We start from the raw sequence: 23,021 nt of genomic DNA on the forward strand, positions 1-23,021 counted from the left end.
ACATGGTTTTGGGTACACCACATATGACATCAAAAAATTGGAATAACTCAATTGTGTGGGTGATGTGTCTCCTGAGATAATTTTAGATGAGACAGTTCTGGAACGGGTTACAAATTCAAAATCCCATGGTATAATTATTGATGAATGTTTGACGTGGAAATACCGTATAAACTGCATAACAAAATCCATCTCGCGAAATATTGGAGTTATGAACAAACTCAAATTGTATGTACCTGATCGTAGTCTGTATTATTTATAATTATTGTACTCTTGTTTTACCTTATTTAAATTATGAAATATTGATCTGGGGGATACGTGTAAAAACATACATAAAATTATGAAATTACAGAAATGGGCTGAAACTGACAGAAACTGCTCCCTTATACCAAATACAATATTTTAACTCTTGCTGACACCTACAAGCTTGAATTGAGGTTATTTATGTACATGTACAGTAATAATATATATTTCTCGTTTGTTTGTTTTGTTTTTTTTACTTCTTTTGATGGTAACATTTCTTTTCTCTTTGAACAAGTTCATTATTAATGTTGATTTTAACTGTAAATTTTGTTCATTTTGAACAATTCCTACAAAAATCGAAGATGTTTAACTCATGTTTTAGTGACGTTTCACCACTACACTAGTGGATTCATCAGACTGGCAACACATCACATCTGACTATTTCCTTTTATGGGTACCAGGAGGCACCTTAGAGGGCGTGATGAGTTGGTTAAAGATGCTGTGAGTTAGTTTCCATCTTGCAGAGACTTGAAAGAGAGGATAAAATCAAGAAGGCAGACAAGCCATTTCTGCATCCTACCTCTGAAAACGTTCCGCGAATTTATGGCAGTCCCAAAATTCATAAAGATGGAACCCCGTTGTGACCCATTGTGGACTTTAATGGCTCTATCGGTTACAACGTGGCCAAGTCCCTAGCTGATATTTTGAGCCCCATTGTTGGCCAATCTGAACACCACGTTCTGAATTCCAAAAGTCTTGCCGAATACCTAAAAGACATATAGTCCTCATAGAAGATGAGATCCTTAATTCGCCCAATGTGGTGGCGTTCTTTACCAATACCCCTATCGACCTCACTCTTCATGTACTCCGTGAAAGACTTAGTGAGGATAAAGACCTCAAAAACAGAACTCTCCTTACTATTAAAGGTCCGTAACCCGATCGACAGCATCAATCCCCCCGATTTTTTTCATTGTTGATGAGGTTTTGGTATCACATAATAGATACTATTTTTCTCATTACTATCCTGAAATTTGACGCTCCAAGTCGATGTATTTCCGGAGAAATCATGAAGTACAGCGGTTTTTACAGGCTACCAGTTGTTCGCATTTTACACGACACGGGAGTTTTGGGTAGTCATAGAATGAAATCGGAATAGATTCGGAAGACTTCACCCCAGTACCAATTCGTCCGCAAAAAAAAATCAAATTGGCCCCCTAATGTCAAACTATAGATGGCGCTATAATGATATAAAACAAAAAACAAAAATAAAGAAATACATAAGAGGCGAAATAAATAAGGAAACATGACCTATATTGTCAAGCATGATACGAGGAATATGAAAAAAATTATGAGAGCACCTCCCCTCATTAAAAAATTAGTTAAAAAATAAAACAAAGAAAAATCATAAATATGTGAAAATGTGCATCATATAGCTAAAAATTAAGAAATAATTAAGCGAAGTAAATACAGCATGGGCTATCTTGTCAAGAATGATAATGAGCGCAGTGATATGTAATGTTTTTTAAGATTAATCAGTATGAATAGAGGGTATAAAAGTGTACAGGGCGAGCCGGTTTTCAGTGCCAAGGCGAACACTTCCTGTTTCCACCGGGACATGCGCTCGGCCGTTGTTTCGGGATGCCTGACCAGAATGCAATTCACGCGTACCACAGTGTATTGGCTTGCTAATATGCTAATTATTCACATTTATGCTGAAATTGTTCCCGTTTTCTCACATAGATTGATAAAGGGACAATATTTGACATTGTATGTAAGTTTGAAGAGAATCCATATCCTAAACCGATAGGGTTACCCCCCTTTAATGACATCATTTATATTACATAATTTTGTTTTACCACTGTCCCCTACTTTAGCTACTCGGGTCATATTTACCGCCAACGATTCGGCATGGCTATGGGATGTCCCCACCATCCCCTCGCGTGTAATATATTCATGGAGTGGCTGGAACAGAAAGCCATATCCACAGCCCCTCTAGCCTGTCGCCTGCATCTCTGGAAAAGATACGTATATGACGTATTGGAAATAGTTCGCAAAGGAGAGACAACCGAACAGAACACCTTAATTTCATTGACCCCACCAAAAGTTCAAATACGAGCAAGAAGGTTCGATCCCCTTCCGCGACACCCTAATCACCAGGAAACTGGATGGATCAATGAAACCCTGTATATACCGTAAGAAAATGCACACTGACCAATATCTTCAGTTCTCGCCCCCCACCACCACCTCTTACATCAAAAGCTGGGAGTTATTAGAACGCTGCTAGACAAGAGTGACACGTTGGTAACAGAGGAAGCGGACAAACAAACTGAGGAGAACAAAATTCGCAAAGCATTGACCACTTGCGGCTATCCAGATTGGTCAATCAATTGGTCACTCCTAAGACAAAACCCACCTCAAAGCGAAAAGATGACAGTGAGAAAACATTGCCGTTGTCCCATACATAGAGGGCGTTTCTGAGCGAGTCTCCAGTGTATTCAAAAACACGGGTTCTCTTAGTACTGCCATGAAGCCACATCGCACCATTCGCAGTATGCTCGTCCACCTAAGGACAAACTTCTCCCTCAACAAAAAGAGGAAGCCATCTACGAGATCCCCTGCGGTGACTGCTTCAGTTCCAATAATGGAGAAACTGGCCGTCCCTTCGGTTGAGAAATTTGAATCCAGACCATTTGGCCATGTTACAGACATTCACGAATCTGCCATCGCTGATCATGTGGCATCCAAAATCATTAATCGTGAAGCTGACAAGACTACCAAGTGGCTCAAAGACGCCATTTGGATCCGCAGAAAAGAGCATGACACTTTGACTAACTCATCACGCTCTCTACAGTGCCTCCTGTTACCCATAAAAGGAAAAAGTTAGATGTGATGAGTTGCGAGTCTGATGAAGCCACTAGTGTACATGTAGTGGTAGACTTCTCCGTAGTCCACTTGCCCATTTAATTAATTTGTGCACAATTGATAAATTTTCACATCTGATCTTTTTAGTCACCGTACTCCCTCATTTTGTTGGCTTACCAAGTGGACTACTTACTTTCGATTGCGGTTAACAAGTTTAACACGGTTGTCTGTGGATGAGATTGTCGGATTTCTGGCCTACTAAAATTGGCCATGATGTAATGCACTTTTAAATGGATCTGGCTTGTGATTGGTCGCCCATATCTCGTTATGGTTTAAATCCTCCGGGCATATGGCATTACCATTGATAACTACATTGGACACAACTATGCGGCGCTTTGTGTACTACGTGCATGAACACGTCTTTTACGTGTTTTGTGAGTGCGGTTGAATTGGATTGATAAACAAGTATGATTGACAGTGTGTGTTAGGGACTAAGTCCCGGTCAAAGGTCTGTTAAAAATGCAATGTTCATAGTCGATTTTCAACTCGGGCTTTCGCGATTATTAAACTGGTAGATTCTAAAATCAGACCTGTTCAGTATTGAAGTGCCATGATATGTTGCATAACTTTACTGTTACTGTCACTAATATAAACCTTTTCATAACCATTTACTAGTATTTTGATGCAATAAAATAATATCAGTATAATTTCGAGTTCAACTGAATGCGTTCATAATAATTAAACAACATATTTTTATTTATCAGAAATCGACTATGGCATAGTCTAATGTAGTGTTGAAACTTCGTTTTTCGTTTTTTTGTAGGAATTGTTCAAAATTAACAAAATTTACAGTAACATTTCTTTGTTAAAGAGTGTGACTTCCTCTGGCCTTATTGGCCTTCTGGTCATCCCCTCCATAATTCGTTTATTTGCTTTTGCTTTTGTTTATTTCTTTTTTTAATGTATACTTGTGTGATATATTGTGAATTATGGAAAGTAAAAATTATCTTGTATCTTTTAATTCTTAACAAAATAATTTGGCATGGGTATGATTTCTCTTAAGGGAAGGGTATGAACGTTTGGACAGTATTTATTGTGGGACATTAGAGCACATCAGACATATCGAATTGCATTCTGAATACGAAGAATGGCCTTCTGATATCAAAATTTTTTTGAAATTCGCAATGTAATACACATTTTATGGCAAATCATTAAAAATTGATATTTTTGATATTTAACAGTACTTGAAGTAAACTTTATAAATCTGATGATTTATACTTAAAGTGTATGTAGGTGGGTTGAAAAGCCGACGATCAATTGAAAATTTCGTATTGAAGATATGGATTTATTTTCCCAAAACACCAAAAAAAATTAGGTCTTTTGGGAAAAAAAATCCATATCTTCAATATGAAAGGTCACAATTTTCAATTGATCGTCGGCTTTTCCTCCCAGCTACATACACTTTAAGACTATAGCATTAAATTTATAAAATTTACTTCGAGGACTGTTATATCTCCAAAATGTGAAAAATATCAAATTTTAATAATTTGTCATAAAATTTGTATTATATCGTGAATGTCATAAAATGAAAATTATTTGATATCAGAAAGACATTCTTCGTATTCAGAATGCAATTCGATAGGTCTGATGTGCTCTCATGTGCCACAAAAAATGCTGTTGAAACGCTCAAAACGCTCAAAACGCTCATTCCAGTTCCCTTAAGATTCTAAAAAGGGAATTATAACAACAGTATTTGGAATATCATAAATCTTTATGTTTATTGAATTCTTCACCAATAATATTATTCAGTTGGTTATAAACTTTATTTTTTTCTTATTGGTTGACAGTTGGATTTGGCGCCTGTCTTGCTCGGAGACGAAAACGGTCAGTGTCTGCGTGCTCTGTATCAATACATGGACCTGGACAGGTTGACATCGAAATCGAAATAGCGTTGACAGGATTAAATGCTGGGCCAGTCAGTAAGAATGCTGTATTGCGATAGTGTATTCCTAAAGTCTGCTTTATGTACCCAGCAAACACAACACGTTATTAAAAAGTTTTAAACAGATTATATTTGGGGTTTTGATTTTGGTAAAAACCTTTTAATAACATTAAATGTCGGGTTATACAAAGGTCATGAAAACGTTTAAAAACGTTTTGTACAACAATATTTTTAAAATGTTTTCAAAATATTATTATCAACAAATATTTTGTCAACACTTAAAGAAGTATTTTGTGATCCTAGCATCCCCTTTTATGACATATTTCAGTAGAAACCCACAACAAATCTTAATCCTAAAATTTCAGTTGATTCCCATTTTGCGAGTTATGCATTATTGTGTGTACTGCTCCATAGACAACGTGTTGTAATTTCGTTCTGTTGTACCAGAACGTAATTCAAATTTACCGATATTTTTGCAAAACAAATATCTGCAGGAAATATTTTGTACATAAACATTACAGTGGTATAAAAATCTCAACTTTTTTTTGAGTGGGGGTGTGGTGATGCTGTGGATCACGAAATGCACTTTTAAATATCATTAGGTTAGAATATTTGTTGTAAATGTTTTGGAATGTTATGAAATCGTCTTATACCCTTTATATAGGCCCTACGCTTTATATACACCCGATATTTAAACATTTTCTGGCAACCTTTTCCAACCTTTTACGAATGACGTCAAGAACGTTTGGCTGGGTATGCTGAGTAAATGCATTCATTTTTCTTTTAAGTAAAAACCAGGGGTGTGTAGATTCAGAATCAGCAGGGAGCCAAAATGGCACCCTTGAGCAAATTGAGTTCTTGAGGTCAAGGCCGGGGGTCAAGAGGACAACATTTTAAAATGCTTTAATCAAAGTATAAAATAGCCGAAATAAGATTTTTAGTATGATGCTCAGATCTGTCGTTTGAACGAAAAGATGAAATTTACTGGTAAATGGTAGACTGAAGCAGTTGCAATGATCTATTGCGACAGCCTCTTGGATAAAGGCATACAAGTCAAAGAACAAATGGCGATCAGAAATTGGTGTTGAATTCCCGGGGTTGAATTAAGATATTTGATGTCAGCATTCAGCCTTTAACTTGCAATCAATCTCTTGCAGCCACATTATGATTGACACGCCTTTATCCCAGAAAGCCAACACTTTTGATGAAGATGTAAGATGCTTCAGCCTATGCGTGGATAAATAATTTCTTCTCCCGGTGATTTTATCATTTTGAAACAATTGCTGATTAAAAACTTCAAAGAAAACTTCATTCATGTAAAAATTCACTTCAACGAATCATTGTTTTGTACTGATGGTTGTATATGTGACTGAGGGATCAGAGACAGAAAGGTTAAGGGGGCATCACCCAATGAAATTAATGAGGAATTTTACTTTTCAAATTACATGTTTTTATATTCTATGGTCTCAAATATAGCTTCAAACATTTTATATACGGCATAAACTTAAAAACAACAGATGGCACATTTATATTATCGAATATGGTTTTTTTCTGAAAGCATCATTTTTGGAAAATGTGATTATTTTGACCAATAAAATTTATTTTTGGATTTTTTTTTAAATCAATTTTACTAGTTTTTGAAATATAGTTAGTCTCTGTTTTATTGTTAAGCGCGATGATAGTGTCGCTATATAGGCCTGTGAGATTAGATTAGATTACGTTAGATTTATATTAGATAAATATAAAAACCATAATTGTTTTTTCATTTCAGATGTGCTCGTTGTTTCATCAGACGGGACCGCCATTGCTGGGTTAGATTACGAGGCTGTTGACACGGTCGTTACGTTTCCGCCATCGACATCTCTAGGCGATGAATACGTGGTCAAAACTATAGTTGTCCGTATACTGGAAAACAATGAGTTTGAAGGCATTGAATATTTCTACCTTACCCTATCTGTTCCAGATGCCACCGCTGCAGTCAATGAACCAGCACAACTGTCAGTTGTTATTTTAAATGACGGTAAGATACTAAGGGTCTTTTATCTTTTCAATTTTCGTAAGTCTATAGTTCAGATACGAAAACGCAAGGGATTAAGTAAGTTTACTGTAATCTGACTTCATTGTTAAGTGAGTTGATCTGTAACTTGAATTCAGTGTTAACTTGTTAAAGTACCAATCAGCTTATTTTAATAGAGTTGGATGCCTGTGACAATAAAGGCTGGAGAGACAAGATTATGGAACACCTGTGTTTTTAAATTTTAATGGTCTAGCGCCCTCTCGTTGTTGTTAAATTAATTCACATTAATATGACAAATTGCCAATTCGAATGAAAAGGTCCACTTTTTCTCCCTATTTTGCTTCCTCCTTCCCTCCCTCCGAATGATCAGTCTCCCTGTTCTCTCCCCGTTCCTTCTCTCTCCTCTCGAGTTCTCCTCTTTCTAGTCTTTCCGTCCCTCCCTCTCCTCTCTTTCTTCCTCGCCCCCTCCTACTCTTACTTGTTCAGTCTGTCTGTCTCAAGTATCCCCCTCCTCTTTGCGAAATTTATCAGTATGATCCATGACTGAAAATAAGCTCTGCAAAAATAAATATTTAAAATAAACCCGAGTCTTGCATATAGGCCCAACCAATTATCAGATTAGCTTGCCATTGTTACGAATGAATAGAATAAATTATCTTTGCGCCAATGCAATTCTTTTGTATTATATTTCAATATAAAACATGAAGCAGGAAGCAAAATAGGGAGATAGACATTGATACGAGGGAAGGGCGACACTGCGGCCCTGCTCAGACCCGTAGCCAGGATTTATTGGGGTGCGACCGGCTCATAAGCGAACCTTTTGTGATTTAAGGGCTTATTTTCAACGTTTTTACATTAAAAAAAGTGGTTCGGTTAGGGTTAACTTTAACTATGCGAAACCTTAACTATCACTGATTGGGTTATAATTTAAAAAACCTTAAGTTATCAACAACCTTGCTTATCAAATTACATGTTTTTATATGCTATGTGGTAAATACCATATAGCTTCAAAACCTTTTACATACGCAATAAACTAAACAAAAACAGATTGCGCTATCACTGCACTAAAATACTGATATGATCATATTAAGACCAGTTGTAGAATGATTCATATTATAAATTTAGTGATGTGACTAGCTAGATTAAGATATAGATAGGCGTGACAGAGAATGGCTTAATGGTTTGAAGGTACTCGGCTTTAGTGTATGAGGTCCAGGGTGCTGTGGTATTGGCAGTAGTGCAGAGGGCCACTTTTAAGTGATCTACAGACTTGACATTTAGTATGGAATATTTTGTCACAAAATTCCAAGACTTGACTGGAAGGGTCTGCATAAACCGCACGGGCTAAATATTAATTGGGGTGTGTCGGGAGATGGTGTAAAATAATTGTTTGATTGAAAATGTGCTTTCCATGAGATTACATTATGGTGCTCATAATGGGGCGAATGTTCCAAATATGGCGGATTTAGGGAAGCTGAATTTGAGCTTTGAGTGGGACACAATTTCGAACTTTATGCAACATTGTTCTGTTATTATCAAATTTATAGGGGTTTGAGGTGACATTTCCTAAACTTCGTCAGCAATTGGCATTCAGCTGAAATGCACTTGCAATGTACCAATTTTAAAATTTTTTAAAGGTGGCACGTACTCAGAAAGTTTGAATGCCCCCCACCCCCAGGTCAAATGTTATAAACTTACGGTACAAACAACTGCTCGGATTCTTGGTTGTCCAATGAACTCAACCTGTTTCAGTGTATACAGTAAGTTTATAACATCTGGCCCCAGGGGGCCATTCAAACTTTCTGAGTGCATACCACTTTTCAGAGCCATATATTTAAAGCTCGTCCCACTTTCAAAACTGGTAGTTTACAAGTGCATTTCAGTTCTGACGAACACTTGGTATTTAGGTTCGGTAAATCACCTCAAACCTCAATAAATTTGATAACATCAGAATAGTGTTGCTCAAATTCAAAAATATTTACTCCTATAATACAAGAATCAAATCCGACATATTAGGCTAATTCACTACATTATGAGTGCCATAATGTAAACTAATAAAGAGCACATTTTCTGTCAAACAATTACTTTACACCATCTCCCGACACACCCCAATTAATATTTACCCCGTGCGGTTTATGCAGACCCCTTTCAGACCAGTCTTGCAATTTTGGGAAAAAATATTCCATACTAAATGACAAGTCTGTAATATTGTTTGATAGTTTTAATCGATTTTGATAGATGCGACATATCAGTGTGAATTGGTTTACAACATTATTGGGAGTAATATGATGGATAATTCAGAAGAAGAGGTCGGTCAAGGCAGCGTGTGAAAAGTATAAAGTATCCAGGTATTTATTACCTAGAGAGCTGGCACAGTTCACTGACCTGCACTGTTTGTCACGTAAACAGACCGTGATCTGAATGCTGGTATAAGAGACTGTTAAACATTTTTTGTTCTCCGAATTGGTATATGCAGTTTGTACAGAGTACCGCCAGCCTGTCTTGATGCAAATTCTTGGTCAGATTTGCCTGGTAAAAATCAAATATTTTGCATTTTTCTACAGGTAAACCTTGTAAGGACTTTAAACCTAAAGGACCTCCTTGCATGGATTGTACAGCGCATGGATCTGTGTACAGTGTCAATCCCCTACTCTATAAGTATGATCATAACGAAATTAAAGCCTGTTACAAGGATCATTATGGATACCCATCGACGTTTGATATATCAAGTTCGAACCCAGTTTTTACAAAATCATCATATACCGATGTGGCGATAAGCAATCCAACATGTCCATACTGTATTACAACAATTGGTGGTAATTATGTTTAATCCAAAAACATTAAAATTGAAATTTAAAACGAATGAGGTTTAAATCCATAGTATACGATTTCTGTCAAATTTTACTTTTGTTATTCTTTGCCGAAAATATTATTATGAAATGATAATATTAGTAACAACTGTCAGGAAAGTTTTCTACTATGCAAATGTTGCTATAAGATCCCTTAAGCAAATAACCAAATTTATGTAAAAAGATCGTACATTATGGCTTTAACCACAGTTGTTTGTCATCTTTCTCTTAAATCTATGCTTAAGTGTAAATATAGTTAACCCCCTTAAGCAAATAACCAAATTTATGTAAAAAGATCGTACATTATGGCTTTAACCACACTTGTTTGTCATCTTTCTCTTAAATCTATGCTTTTAAGCATAGATTTAAAAATCCAGTTACGGTATGAAATTGCTATAAACCAGACAATCAAGAGAGTTACACAATATTGAATGGCTTTGAAAGTGATATAATACATGTCAACGAGATAAATAATGCATAGACCGCAAACCAATTAAGGTGCCAGTTATTTCTACCCTTATATATCCTACACAAAGACAGATATGTCATAATTAGAACCAGCAGCCAATACCTACATCTTTCAGCTGGGAATTAAGAGCTCATTTGTTGAAATCGTTCAAAAAATAAAGACACGATACTCAAAAAACCCAAAGAAGATGCAAACTAGACGCAAATTGTGGTCTTCGACCACGAACACAGCCGTGGTGTGACCCCTTAATGACCTTTGATCACAAAATCTCTGAACACCCCATAGACATTGGCTAATGTCAATGCAAGTGTGCACGTAGCATCACTCGGCTATGTTGTTATTTGTGCTATTTGAAGGAATTTCGTTTCGGACCGGAAGTGACCCTTTAATAACCTTTAACCCCAAATAAAACTAGACATAGCTGTGGTCTAAGACCACGAACACAGCCGTGGTGTGACCCCTTAATGACCTTTGATCACAAAATCTATGAAAACCACATAGACATTGGCTAATTTCAATGCATGTGTTCACTTGGCATCACTCTGCCATGTTATTTGTGGCAGAAGGGGCATTTTGAAGGTTTTTCGTCTCGGACCGGAAGTGACCCCTTAATGACACTTGACCCCAAATAAAAAAAATACCTAGTGTACACTGGGTAACATTCATGTGAATATACCGTCACTGTGCTGTACTTTTCTTGGCTGATAAAATTCTGTAGGTTTTTGTTTTTATACCGGAAGTGACCCTTTAATGACCTTTGATCCCAGATAAAAAAAATCACATATACATTAGGTAAACACAATTCATGTGTGAAAATACCGTCACTCTCCTGTTTTTATTAGCTAATAAAATTTTTGAAGGTAGTTGGTTTTATACCAGATTTGACCCCTTAATGATCTTTGACCCCAAATAAAAAAAATACCACGTGTATATTGGGTAACATTAATTCATGAGTGCATATACCGTCACTGTGCTGTTTTTCTTAGCTGACAAAATTTTTTGAAAAGTATTTGGTTTTATACCGGAAGTGACCCCTTAATGACCTTTGACCTCAAATATGTGTATAATTCATAGACACTGCGTAATAGCAATGCATGTGTGCAAGTTTCATCACCTTCCTACGTAATTTGTGGAAGAATTAGCATTTTGAAGGTATTTTGTTTTATACCGGAAGAGACCCCTTCATGACCTTTGACCCCAAATAAAAATACCACATATACATTGGATAAACATAATTCATGGCTGTGTAAAGAACTAGACATAGCTGTGGTCTAAGACCACGAACACAGACAACCGTGTTGTGACCCCTTAACGATCAATGCATTATTTTTTGTTGTTCATTTATTACACTTTATCACTGGCAAAATATGCTTGAATGTGAAGCCTTTTGGATGTTGGGTGTGTGGTGTGCTTGTTGTATGCAATGCGTACAAAGCTCAAAATTGTTTTTGAACAATGCGTAGCTGGCAATGGAATCAAGCTTACGAAACAATAATGATAATAATCCTCTAATACTCTTTTAGATAAAAGTATAAGAATTAAATATAATTCATAAACTAATTCATATTCATGAAGCAATAACATAATGACCTTTGATAGGTGTACCACTTCGATCGTATGCGGGCTACTTTCTGCGTACATGGCAGGAGAGACTCTATAGTACAGGGGGTCCTAGAAAAAATCACCGGGTGAATGAATTTTGATATAAGTCAAGAAATAGGCATTAGAATCCAAAAATTTAAGAAACAGCGTGTAGCCCATGATCTTATTGTGCATCTTATACGCTAATTTTACTTGAATCAGTTGACCGATTTTAAAGATATGAGCGATTACATAACGCATGCGTCAATTCACTTCATTCCAAGTTTGAATGAAAGATCATTCAAGTACAACATAATGCGCACTGGTTAACTGTCAATGGGCTTTAAATTTTGTTCGGTGAATCCTTTTCGTACTTTTTAAACATTCTGTTTCTTGTTAAACATTTAATTAGGTTTTGTTTAAATTTGAAAAACTGGACGATATTGAAAATGAAAGCTTGCATGTACGATGATGCTCGGTAGTTGTAAATATCTTTTTTCGTTAATCAGTCTGCGCAAATTACCTGATTATTGCATAAAGAATTCTATATAGCTGGCTAAAAAGTTTTCTCACATACATTTTTCAGGAACATTTCCAAGAAATGGTAATGCAAAGTTTAAATCTTTTGAAACTTCAACATAATGTTGCATGATATCCAAAATCACACGTAAAGCTGTAAGCACTTGGTCATTGTTATTCTTGGCTCAAATATTCTTTGGAAAGATAAAAAAAAAATTTGCACTACATAAAGAAATATAGCTGGGGAGCTTCCAACTGCAGAAATCAAAGTTTTCTCAAACAAACTGTTGTTCGTCTTCAGTGAAAGCATGAATAACATAACACCGTCGGATTATAAAATAGATAATGAGGACCAAATTTAACTTTAGCATGTTTAAGGGTTCTGAGCATTAAGTAGGCATTCTCCGAAAAGTTTTTCGATAAATTCATTAATTTCTCAAAAAGTAAAAATCTCGGTTAAACAAATGACGATTAAACTGAAAGCCACTATTTGGGGCCTAATTATCGTATCATTACAAAAGGCCTGACACCAATATAAACATTTGTTTCGGCGTCCCAAGTTCATAATCGTTAACGCTCACGCACTTTTTTACAGATGGCCAGGAATTGCATATTTCGGTTTCAGCGATTGCCCGAAAAAAGGTGGTATGTTTTTGATAAGCGTTTCCTCTTGGAATGTAGATAGTTATTATTGATATTACTGTTGGCGATTTTAATTTATGCACTCTTTAGCAGACAATTTTCAATGCATTTTACACACTCAAAATGTCGCTCGCGTAAATACTGATATTTTTAACAGTATCCGTTTTTTTAACAAAATAACTGTCCACATTAGTTCCCAAGACTTTGATGAAACCATAGATAACATATCTGACTGCAGGTGACGAACAGATGTCAAACTAGAATTGAAAGAACCAGCGCAGGCCCTCTGAAAATTATGTTTCGTAATATATCGCGTTGTGATAAAAAGTTGGAATTTTGGACTTCCTTTTTGCTGTTTTTAATAACAAGGACATGCGTGACCTACCCCAAACTGCTCACGTAGTCTTGACTCAATGTCCGTGGCTGGTTGGTATTATTCTATTTAAACGATTTTAGCTATTTACTTACATTTGACCCGATGTTTGCCCAGAGAATGTTGTAATATATTCCAAAACTGGCAAAGACTACCGAATCACGTTAAACCAGTGAAAACGACAACGTTCTACTCAGATGTTTGACAGTTTGAGACCCTATATTCACGGTTTTTCTACTAGCAATTCAAACCTATGACAAATTTGGCTGGTTTGCGATATGCTATACCATTTTCCACCCTGATGTAGTGATGTCAGTACAGTGAGCATTTAATTGGGCACAACCAAATATGTAGCGTTCGGTCAAAGCGCTGGTGTATACACGCTCGCGCTAAAAGACACCACATAGATGCGCGAGCGAAACAGCTGCTTCAACGCGTTGACGTCACTGCTACATCAGGGTGAAAAATGGTAGGCCTATGACTATGAAACCTCAAACTCGCCCTTCGATAAAGGTCGGCAAATGAAGCAGGCGTCAGTTTAGCAAACTTTGCCTGTTCAATATGCGAGTGCAAGCGCCGCCCGAACCGTGGAAGGTTTCCGCATACCGAATATGGGTTTATATCATGGCCTCTAGGCCCTATGGTTTATTTGTCGAAAAGAAAGCCTAATCAATTGAGAAGGGAATGGATATTGAATAAAATCAAAGACTAGTTAATACTTATCGTCCATAACAAGAAGGAATGCACTACGACTGTATGATATCCAGCTTTGGTATTTTATTTGATTACACTAAACATGAAGCTATATCTTTACTAGCTTCATGCACTGAACATTTGCAGACCCGGCCTTCTACATGTAGTGAGCACCACATTACATTGTGTTTACAAGAAATATTTATAAAATAAATAAATTAAATTAAATCCATGTTAGATTTCGCACCAGAGGATTCAAAGCGGTGTAATTTCGCTGCCACTGGTGAATTATCAGAATTAGATATCATCAACTTGCGCAAACATATCCCCACTTAGATTGTAACATCCACTAATTATCTCAGCAGTTCCCCAAAGTCCATTGGGTGAAGAAAGTATTTGAAACTTATCGCCGATTTTGAAAGCAGGAGGAAACCGGAGATCCCGGATTATGATACAATTTCAAAAGCATACAAATGCAATATTATAAGTACAGTATGATAACAGCAAGCACACCAACATGGTAAAATGTGAGTTACGTGACCGCGAACTATACCGGCCCATAAACGCGTAATTACCAGGAGAGGATAAATTACCATCCCTTGCTCTCAGCATTCAGCAAGATAAACCGTACAACAGCATTAATGAAAATGTGAGCGTTATGAATTAATAACTGCCGCCTCCAAGAAATATCCTATATCACCAGCTTTGATGATAAAATATTATCTAGAACCACACACCTGTTTTCCAAGGCCTCACTTTTATCTATTGACCTCAAAGAAAGGATTAGAATTATTGAATTGAGTCCCTGACCTGATGCAACGCATTATTAATGAGTTGCTATTAGGGACGGACATACTGTTATGGTTGAGCGAGCATTGTATGACCACTACACAGGTTAATAACCTTATTGTGATCTGGCGGGTTTTTTAAAAGCACGGTCCCTGAATACAACATGATGCGTGAGCATATTAGCGGGCAATGAACAATAGAGACAAATTGCCTGGCAATTGACGTCACATATTAACCCAGTCTATAGTGTGATCAGAACATTATAGTCTGGTGATCATTATAGTACGATCAGTACGAAAAGTCCAGAGCGATTTTTAATGTATTTTCTAAAATTAAAAGAACCACTTTTTAGAGGGAATTTTCGTAAGTCACACAGCTGAAGTTATGAAAGGGTTGGAAGACTACAATATTATGGCATAGGCTAAACAAGAATATATTCGTTTGATCTTTATTTCTATAGGCTGTTCCCTTAAGAAGGGGTGAGCGAGTATGAAAAGCGCCTGTTGATCTAATCAAACTTGGAATGAATCGCATTGATGCGCGCATTATGTAATCGTTAAGGGGTCGAGCTGTATTGTCTCAAATATCTCCGAAATGGGAGAAAACTGCAATGTTTGCTGTGAAATTTTGCCTAGCAATATCTATCTCAGGTGCAAAATTTATGGTGCACATGAAAGATTGAAGTCTTTAGATTAATATTTTAGCAATCTTAATATTATTAGTTGATAGGAAATTCTTCAAATATGCCTGTACATATAACGACGCATAACAGCCCACGCAGTTTTTTATAGGTGAACTCTTTTCGCGCAGTCCGTGTTGGACGATGACCCTATCTTTTGCTGAGGTATTTACAGGACCTTGAAATAAGAATTATGATAGATATTTGTGACTTCGGAATGCGACGAAGGCATGTTCGAAGCTCGTCAACATACAAACTTCTACCTGATTTTACAGTCTCGTCGACCACTGTCTGGCGCATGTTATTTTGTTACTCTAAATTCAACAAAATTCCATTTTTTTAGGCAAAAAGACTTCTGGAGATACCATCCTGCATGTCCGTGTTCGATTTATGGTAATACAATTAACCAATTTTGAAATATCAATATTTTCAGATTCACGGAAGCCATATTTTGTACATTTTCGACAGTAACGAGTTAACGCCAATTTTGGTAGGGGGCCTACAAGTTTGTCAGTTTTGCCGAAGTTATTTATCCGGTTAACTAACGAATATCAAGGTTCATAGGCGAGCTAATAGCGCTATGTTATTATATTACTTTTACTTACGATCTTCATAATGATTCCATTTGAGAACGAATATAACTCCTTTAGGTCTTCAACTTTGTCTTCACACGACTAGCCATATTTTATGGAGTGTTGCCAGGCAAGTCAAAAGCAAATTGGGACAAATCGGCACTAAATATGGCCCGTAACTACATCAACATATCACCCAAATGTCCATGTTATTTAGGGTACAATGTTAATGTAAATACATTGTAATATACAATTTTAAAACATTGTTGAAAATGTTCTAACATGCGTATGCGCGATTCTTTCTCCCGTTTGAGTTTTAATGTATACCTTGTATAAGATATTGACAGTCAATTCATAAGAAGCCCAAAGTTAATACTAACACTGCAGCGCTGGCAATACGACCAATTCTGTAAAACGATATGACAAGAATCGTTCCGCTTGATTTATCAGGTCTATAAAGGTGACAAAGGAACAGGTCTCTAGTTTGATTCCACAACCATTCAAACCGATCTCATGTTTTATTGTATTATCATGTATTAAAATGAGGATGGCTATGTCATAAATGGACCGGAACAATATAACCGTATACTGCCTGTGTTGAAGGACAGTTCTGAGATACAGGGTGTTCCAGAATGATCTATACCGTGTTTGAAAAATTAATCAACAGTGTATTTAATTTTAGTACCGGTACATGGAATACAATAGAGAGCTTGCGAAATGACGTTACTTTAACTTTAACTTTAACGTCTAGAGGATTACAGAGGATTATGTATTCAAAACCACCTTGGTTTTGAATACATAATCCTCTATAATCCTCTAGACGTTAAAGTTAAAGTTAAAGTAACGTCATTTCTAAGCTCTCTAATGATTATAAATGTCACCTACTTATTGTGTTACTTTCATTTCAAAAACTTGATTCGTTTTGGCGTGATATTGATATTCTTAAAACTGGACAAAAATTGCACGTGTGTAACTTACAGCACAGGCTTCATAAGCACCAGACATTGACCTGCTTTATCACTATCGCACAGACGTAGACGTACTTTGCAATATAGTGTAGAAATCATTCAGTTGTCAAAGGAGATACACCAAATTTGGCACAAATGTAGAGCTTGAAACACTGAATAATTCTTAATATTGATTTAAGTGACCTTTTTCATGTGTTTTCAATATTAGTCCCGATATTTGTGCTGAAAAAAAAAAAAAATTTTACGATCAATTTTACGCCAAAAATGTAATTCTTATAGAGGGTATAACTTGTTTAAGAAAAACTTGCTGCAAATGTAATCTTCACCTTTTCCTAGTTGTGTGTTTGCCAATAGGGACATAAATACATGCTGTGGCACAAGGACGAATCTTCTCTATAATATTTTTATAATAGGCCCTAAATCAATCTCTGCCGGCATTTCAAATGATGAAACTCATACACCGCAATCATTATTTTCGAAACTGCCGCCAAAGACGACACATGCAGTATTAGGTCAATCAAGCTTAACAAATCCTTTATACCATGCATGCTAGTAATCGATAGATCATAACAAAATTAGCTGCAAAACTTTTTCCAAATAACTTTGTGCTGAACGGTTACTTCATTATTTTCATAATAGATTGTATTGTCAAAACTTAAACTTCACCATTGTACGCAATATTCGGTAATTTATTTTAGAAACATTCGATCTTTAAAATCTTAAATTACCAAGAAAGCTAAATATATGTAATATTTAGAACTCAAAACAATACGACTGATAACAATGCTACCTACAAAATTCAACTTTCCCGGTATGGATCTTTCTGGGACACCCATGCAGCTTAAGATGACAGCGAGACAGGTTTCTCTAGATCGATTACACGGCCATTCATACCTATTACCTGTTTTAGGAACAAACCAAAAATCGATAACGTCTTATAAACGAAACCAGTTTCGTTTAAGGGGTAGGGGATAAAAATACTCGATTACGTTTGTACAAAAACATCGGTCTGAAGAATGTGTCATTATTATTATTATGTCAAAATTTCCAACATTTCATTATTACGTTTCTGGCATGGAGGGAGGGGTCGGCTGCAAGGGCGTAAATTGGGTGGGGGACAGGGGGACACGTCCCCCTCACTTTTTAAAGTGGGGGACACAATATCAAATGTCCCCCACATTTTGGTCCCCACCCCTAAAAAAAAGGAAAAGAGAGAAGAGAAAGGGAGAAAAAGAGAAGAAAAAAGGGGGAAAAAGAAGAGAAAAAGTCAAATTGCATGTAATTGCGTATGCCCATCACTGCCCATGCCTACAAAAACCGCACAGTCGGTTATATTTAGGGCTTATAGGCCTGTGGTTATTTTAGGCATTGCGTGAAGGCGGTTCCACGGCCCATAAGCTTGTGCAAATTCCTGCAGGCCCATCGATATGCAGGGCCTGTCACATGTTATCACCAAAAAAAAGTCAACATCATGCATTCATGCTTGATAGTAATTGTGAATCTCAAGTAAAATTTTGACAAAATGACTTCAATTGGATCTTCATTTTGTAAAATTTTCCAACGGATACATCCCCCGTGTGATAAACAAGTGGTCACTTTCGCTTCTACACCCGCAGGCGCGGATTCGGGGGGGGCTCTTATAAAGTATCAGAAGACCTGTGTAACATTCAAAATTTTGCAAATTGAGTTTAGGCCCTTTTTTTCTGTTTAAGCAATGATTTAAATAGTGTAAAAATGATGCACCAAATGGCTTCAATTGGACCTTCATTTTGCAAAATGTTCAAACTTCTGAGGGTCGAACATCCCCTCAGACACTCCCTGCGCCCTGCGTAGTGGGTAAACAAGTAGCCATTTTCACTTCTGCTTTCTACATTTGCCAATTTATGTAATTTATAGGCCTACAATAATAGGGAAAACTTTTCCACAAAAGGCTTAATGGACCGTCATTTCACAAATTTTGGGCTTTTTTAAATTAAATTTTTACACAGTAATAGTGCCAAAATGGGCCACCAAATCGCTTCAATTAGGTATTCATGTTGCAAAAGTTTCTTACTTCTCAGGGGCACATCCCCCTCAGACACCCCCCTGCGTAGTGGGTAAACAAGTAGCCATTTTTGCTTCTGCTTTCTACATTTGCCAATTTATGTAATTTATAGGCCTACAAAAATAGGGAAAACTTTTCCACGAAAGGCTTAATGGACTATCATTTCACAAAATTTCGGCTTTTTTAAATTAAAATTTTACACACTAATAGTGCAAAAATGGGCCACGTAATCGCTTCAATTAGGTATTCATTTTGCAAAAGTTTCTTACTTCTGAGGGGCACATCCCCCTTCAGACACCCCCCTGCGTCGCGCAAGCGCCACGCTATGACCGCTTCACGGCCATTTTTTACAGTATTTATTGATTTCTCATATTGGGTCCCCCACTGTCACTGTGTCCCCCCCCCCACTTTCAGAAACGGATTTACGCCCTTGGTCGGCTGAGAAACGAAACTAGTTACGTTTATTGGACGGCATCGATCTTTTGGTTTGTTCCCTTATTGTAACCTTATAGAAGCCATACTTTTCACGCCGTACTGATTACCCTCTGTACGGAATGTTACATCACAATCTTGATCGACTTGACAACAGGCACACCCCGGTACAAATAATTGTAAATGGTGGAAAGTCGTATTTATGACAAAATGATTAAAAAGTGATACTTTTAGGTATTATTCTGTTAGTTTCTGTTTGGCAAATCATAAATACTCACGTGTTTTGGTCAAAATGGCAATAATCTTTTTTCTACCCCTACCCACCTGAAATAGCTAAACACAACCCTTAATTTCTTCGCAATCAGTCAACCCATGGAAGTAAGAGACATGGAAGCTGGTCGATCCAACACCTATTGAATTCTTTACGTAACATTCTATAGAGGTACGTATCAAGCTTTTTTGTGATAACAATGTAGTCAGCGTGTCTTTGATGTGGATCAGACTTGCCGCCTTTATTGCCAGTTCTTTTATTTACAGGTTTATTATAAAAAGAAAAAAACGTGTTTTTCTTGATTATGTTTCAAGTATGTTGTTTTTATTCGGAAAAAAGTGACAGGGATGTTAGATTTGTAATCCATAATTACAGAAATCCATTCAAAATGTCGATTTCTACCCTATACTTACAGATTTTCTTAAACTTCAAAATATTGGAAATCATGCATTTACGTCTAAACCGCTAATTAGCGGTAATAATTGATATGCGCACTTGGCACATGCTTTACATTATAAAATGAATCCCGCATCTATTTGTGTGCCCGGGGCTGCCCGACATTGCTGTTGACCAGAATGTTCCAGAGTCGGGTATTATCCCCGGTATTATCTTTACATTTTGCGTAAAATAAATTGTATTTCATTTCATTTTCTGTTTTAAAACTGCTATCTGAAAGTCTAGCATATATATACATTTTACCATCGGTAGGTTTTCACATAATTACATACTTTTAATAAAATTGTATAAATTAAACTGATAGCATTCTGACCATTACGTAGGGATTTTATAAAATCTGTTTGTGTTCATAAAACTAGTCATGCACTGCGGTAATATACGCTGGCGAAGTTACGTAATTAATCGGATTAACTACCATAGCAATAGGTGAAAACAATTTTGAACATATCGCGCTGCACTACAAGCAGGTTGAACTAATCACCTGTGTATGTCTGCAATCATAGATTGAATACAATACTGGTCTTTTCAAAGATACTAATCTTACAGGTGCAATTGATCACCACGATGCGGTTCAATGCAGAGGTACCGAGTGAACGTATCAGTGCAGCGCGGTATATTTAAAAATTGTTTTCACCTATTGCTATGGTAGTTAATCCGATTATTACGTAACTTCGCCAGCGTATAACACAGCCCATTGTCAGGACTTAGTACACGACCTCGTACTGCTATTGATTTTTAAGCGGGAACTTTGATTTTAGACATGGTACACGTTGACCATGCGATGACTCAATTGTTCCACTTTCAACTGTACTGCTTTTGTTCAGTATCGCGGCAAGTATGATACTCACTTTGATGTAGTATTTGACCAGCTTCCATGTGTATTACTTCCATGGTCAACCGAATCAAATAAAATGTGCGTATATGATGCACGATAAAAGAAGCTACGCGCCACATTCTAATTTTTTTTCTCGACTTATGACCAAATTCATTCACCCGGTATTTTTTTTCTCTGGGACAACCTGTATGTGTACGGTTAAATAAATGAGGGGTTTATTTGCCGTTGATGTTTTTTCAATATTTAGCAAGCAATTTAAACATCCTTAATTTGACAATTATGAATGAGGTTATTCATGACTGAATATAATTGTATAATTGTTTTGACCTTTATATCATGTTCATTATTACAAATATTAAAAAATAAAAAAGACAAATATTAACTCAATGCACTTCCTTTTAAAAGTGGCGCCTGCATTAATATTTGTCACTTGAATTACAACAAAATCATACCTTGTCATATATAGCCTCAAAATAATGTTTTCCGATGAATAATGGTTTTATTATTATTGTTTGATATTTATATTATTGACAGTTAACGTGAAATGTCCTAACATAAAGAGAAAGCGGCAAGCAGTAAACAACAATGATAATCAATGCACCTCTCCTGAAGGCACCTGCACCTCAATTGAAATTGAGAAAACTGGGTTAAATTCTGTTCCAATTAGTAAGTATAAGTATGCCGTTTATCTGACTCAATAGTATAATTTTGAATTAATGCATGTTGTATTCTGTGGTATGTACGTGATTGCTATAACCGTATTACCCCTTATCATAAGAATGAAGACCAACCGCACTAGTGCATCTCGTCGACGCGTTTTAAAGCCAGAAGTTGTGATTTGCTCCACAGTGACGGCCTTTTTTTTCTTGAATTTCTACTTTTTCATGATTGTATACCATGTGAAATGTGAAAGAATAAACTTGACGATCAGAATGACCTACTTGGTACTAATATAACAAAATTAAAATTGGACCGAAATCATACATTGTGGCTTTAAGTTGACTTAATTTCGCGGGGCGTACAATACACACGCATAGAAGGGCGATTTGTCCATATGGTCCGTACGATGGCGACGCAACTGCGCATTCGAATCTGCCACTGCGAAATCCAACATGGCATTACTATCAACTGTATGAGAAACATTATAGTCGACTTGTTTCCTGGTGAATTCAAATAAGCCACACAATGACTTAATCTTGGAACCAGACCTTGCGCTCATTTTGATCGATTAAACCACGAGGATAGGTTATGCAATCAAACTGCACGGTGGTTGGACGGGTTGGACGGCAGTTGACGACAGCAAATGATATTTCTTTTTGTTCTTTATACGAAACTATACGATGTTATATTGAGTCCAAACTTTTTTAGCCAAAAGTTAATTGTTGGAATTGCTGGCTTATGTTCTGTGTATTGGGCTATTAGGTAGAATTTCAATTTGCGAGAACCCACTAACATTATGATGTCATAGAGCAGTCATATAGACAATATTGGTACTTACATTTTGATATATTCTGGTGCGATTCCAATTATCTCGATAATGCCTGCTTTGTTTTACCCGTGCAAAAATATAGATATAAACACGCTATTTATGAAAATGACATTCGCTTATTTTGTTGGGATAGTCGACTAAATTTGAGTTCATAATGTGGCGTATTTGTAATTATAACACGTACACTGTACGTCGTACAGGTACACGCCATGTGGCAAAATCCCTCCTTATACATGTTATAATCGATTTGCCGTCAACAAAAATCAACAATTAATGCAAAAAACAAAAAAAACAAAAAC

At 36.5% G+C, this 23,021-nt stretch overlaps 1 protein-coding gene across 1 annotated transcript in view; it reads left to right on the plus strand.

Moving 5' to 3' along the window:
• Positions 1–23,021, plus strand: part of LOC140160188 (uncharacterized) — a 109,595-nt gene that overhangs the window by 12,581 nt on the left and 73,993 nt on the right. The window contains exons 3-6 of the mRNA XM_072183469.1: positions 4,950–5,081; positions 6,816–7,064; positions 9,626–9,877; positions 21,768–21,899. Coding sequence (XP_072039570.1) covers positions 4,950–5,081; positions 6,816–7,064; positions 9,626–9,877; positions 21,768–21,899 — 765 coding nt within the window. The remainder of the gene's footprint in view (positions 1–4,949; positions 5,082–6,815; positions 7,065–9,625; positions 9,878–21,767; positions 21,900–23,021) is intronic.

The sequence above is a fragment of the Amphiura filiformis genome, chromosome 1 (assembly GCF_039555335.1).
Source record: "Amphiura filiformis chromosome 1, Afil_fr2py, whole genome shotgun sequence".
Classification (NCBI taxonomy): Eukaryota; Metazoa; Echinodermata; class Ophiuroidea; order Amphilepidida; family Amphiuridae; genus Amphiura; species Amphiura filiformis.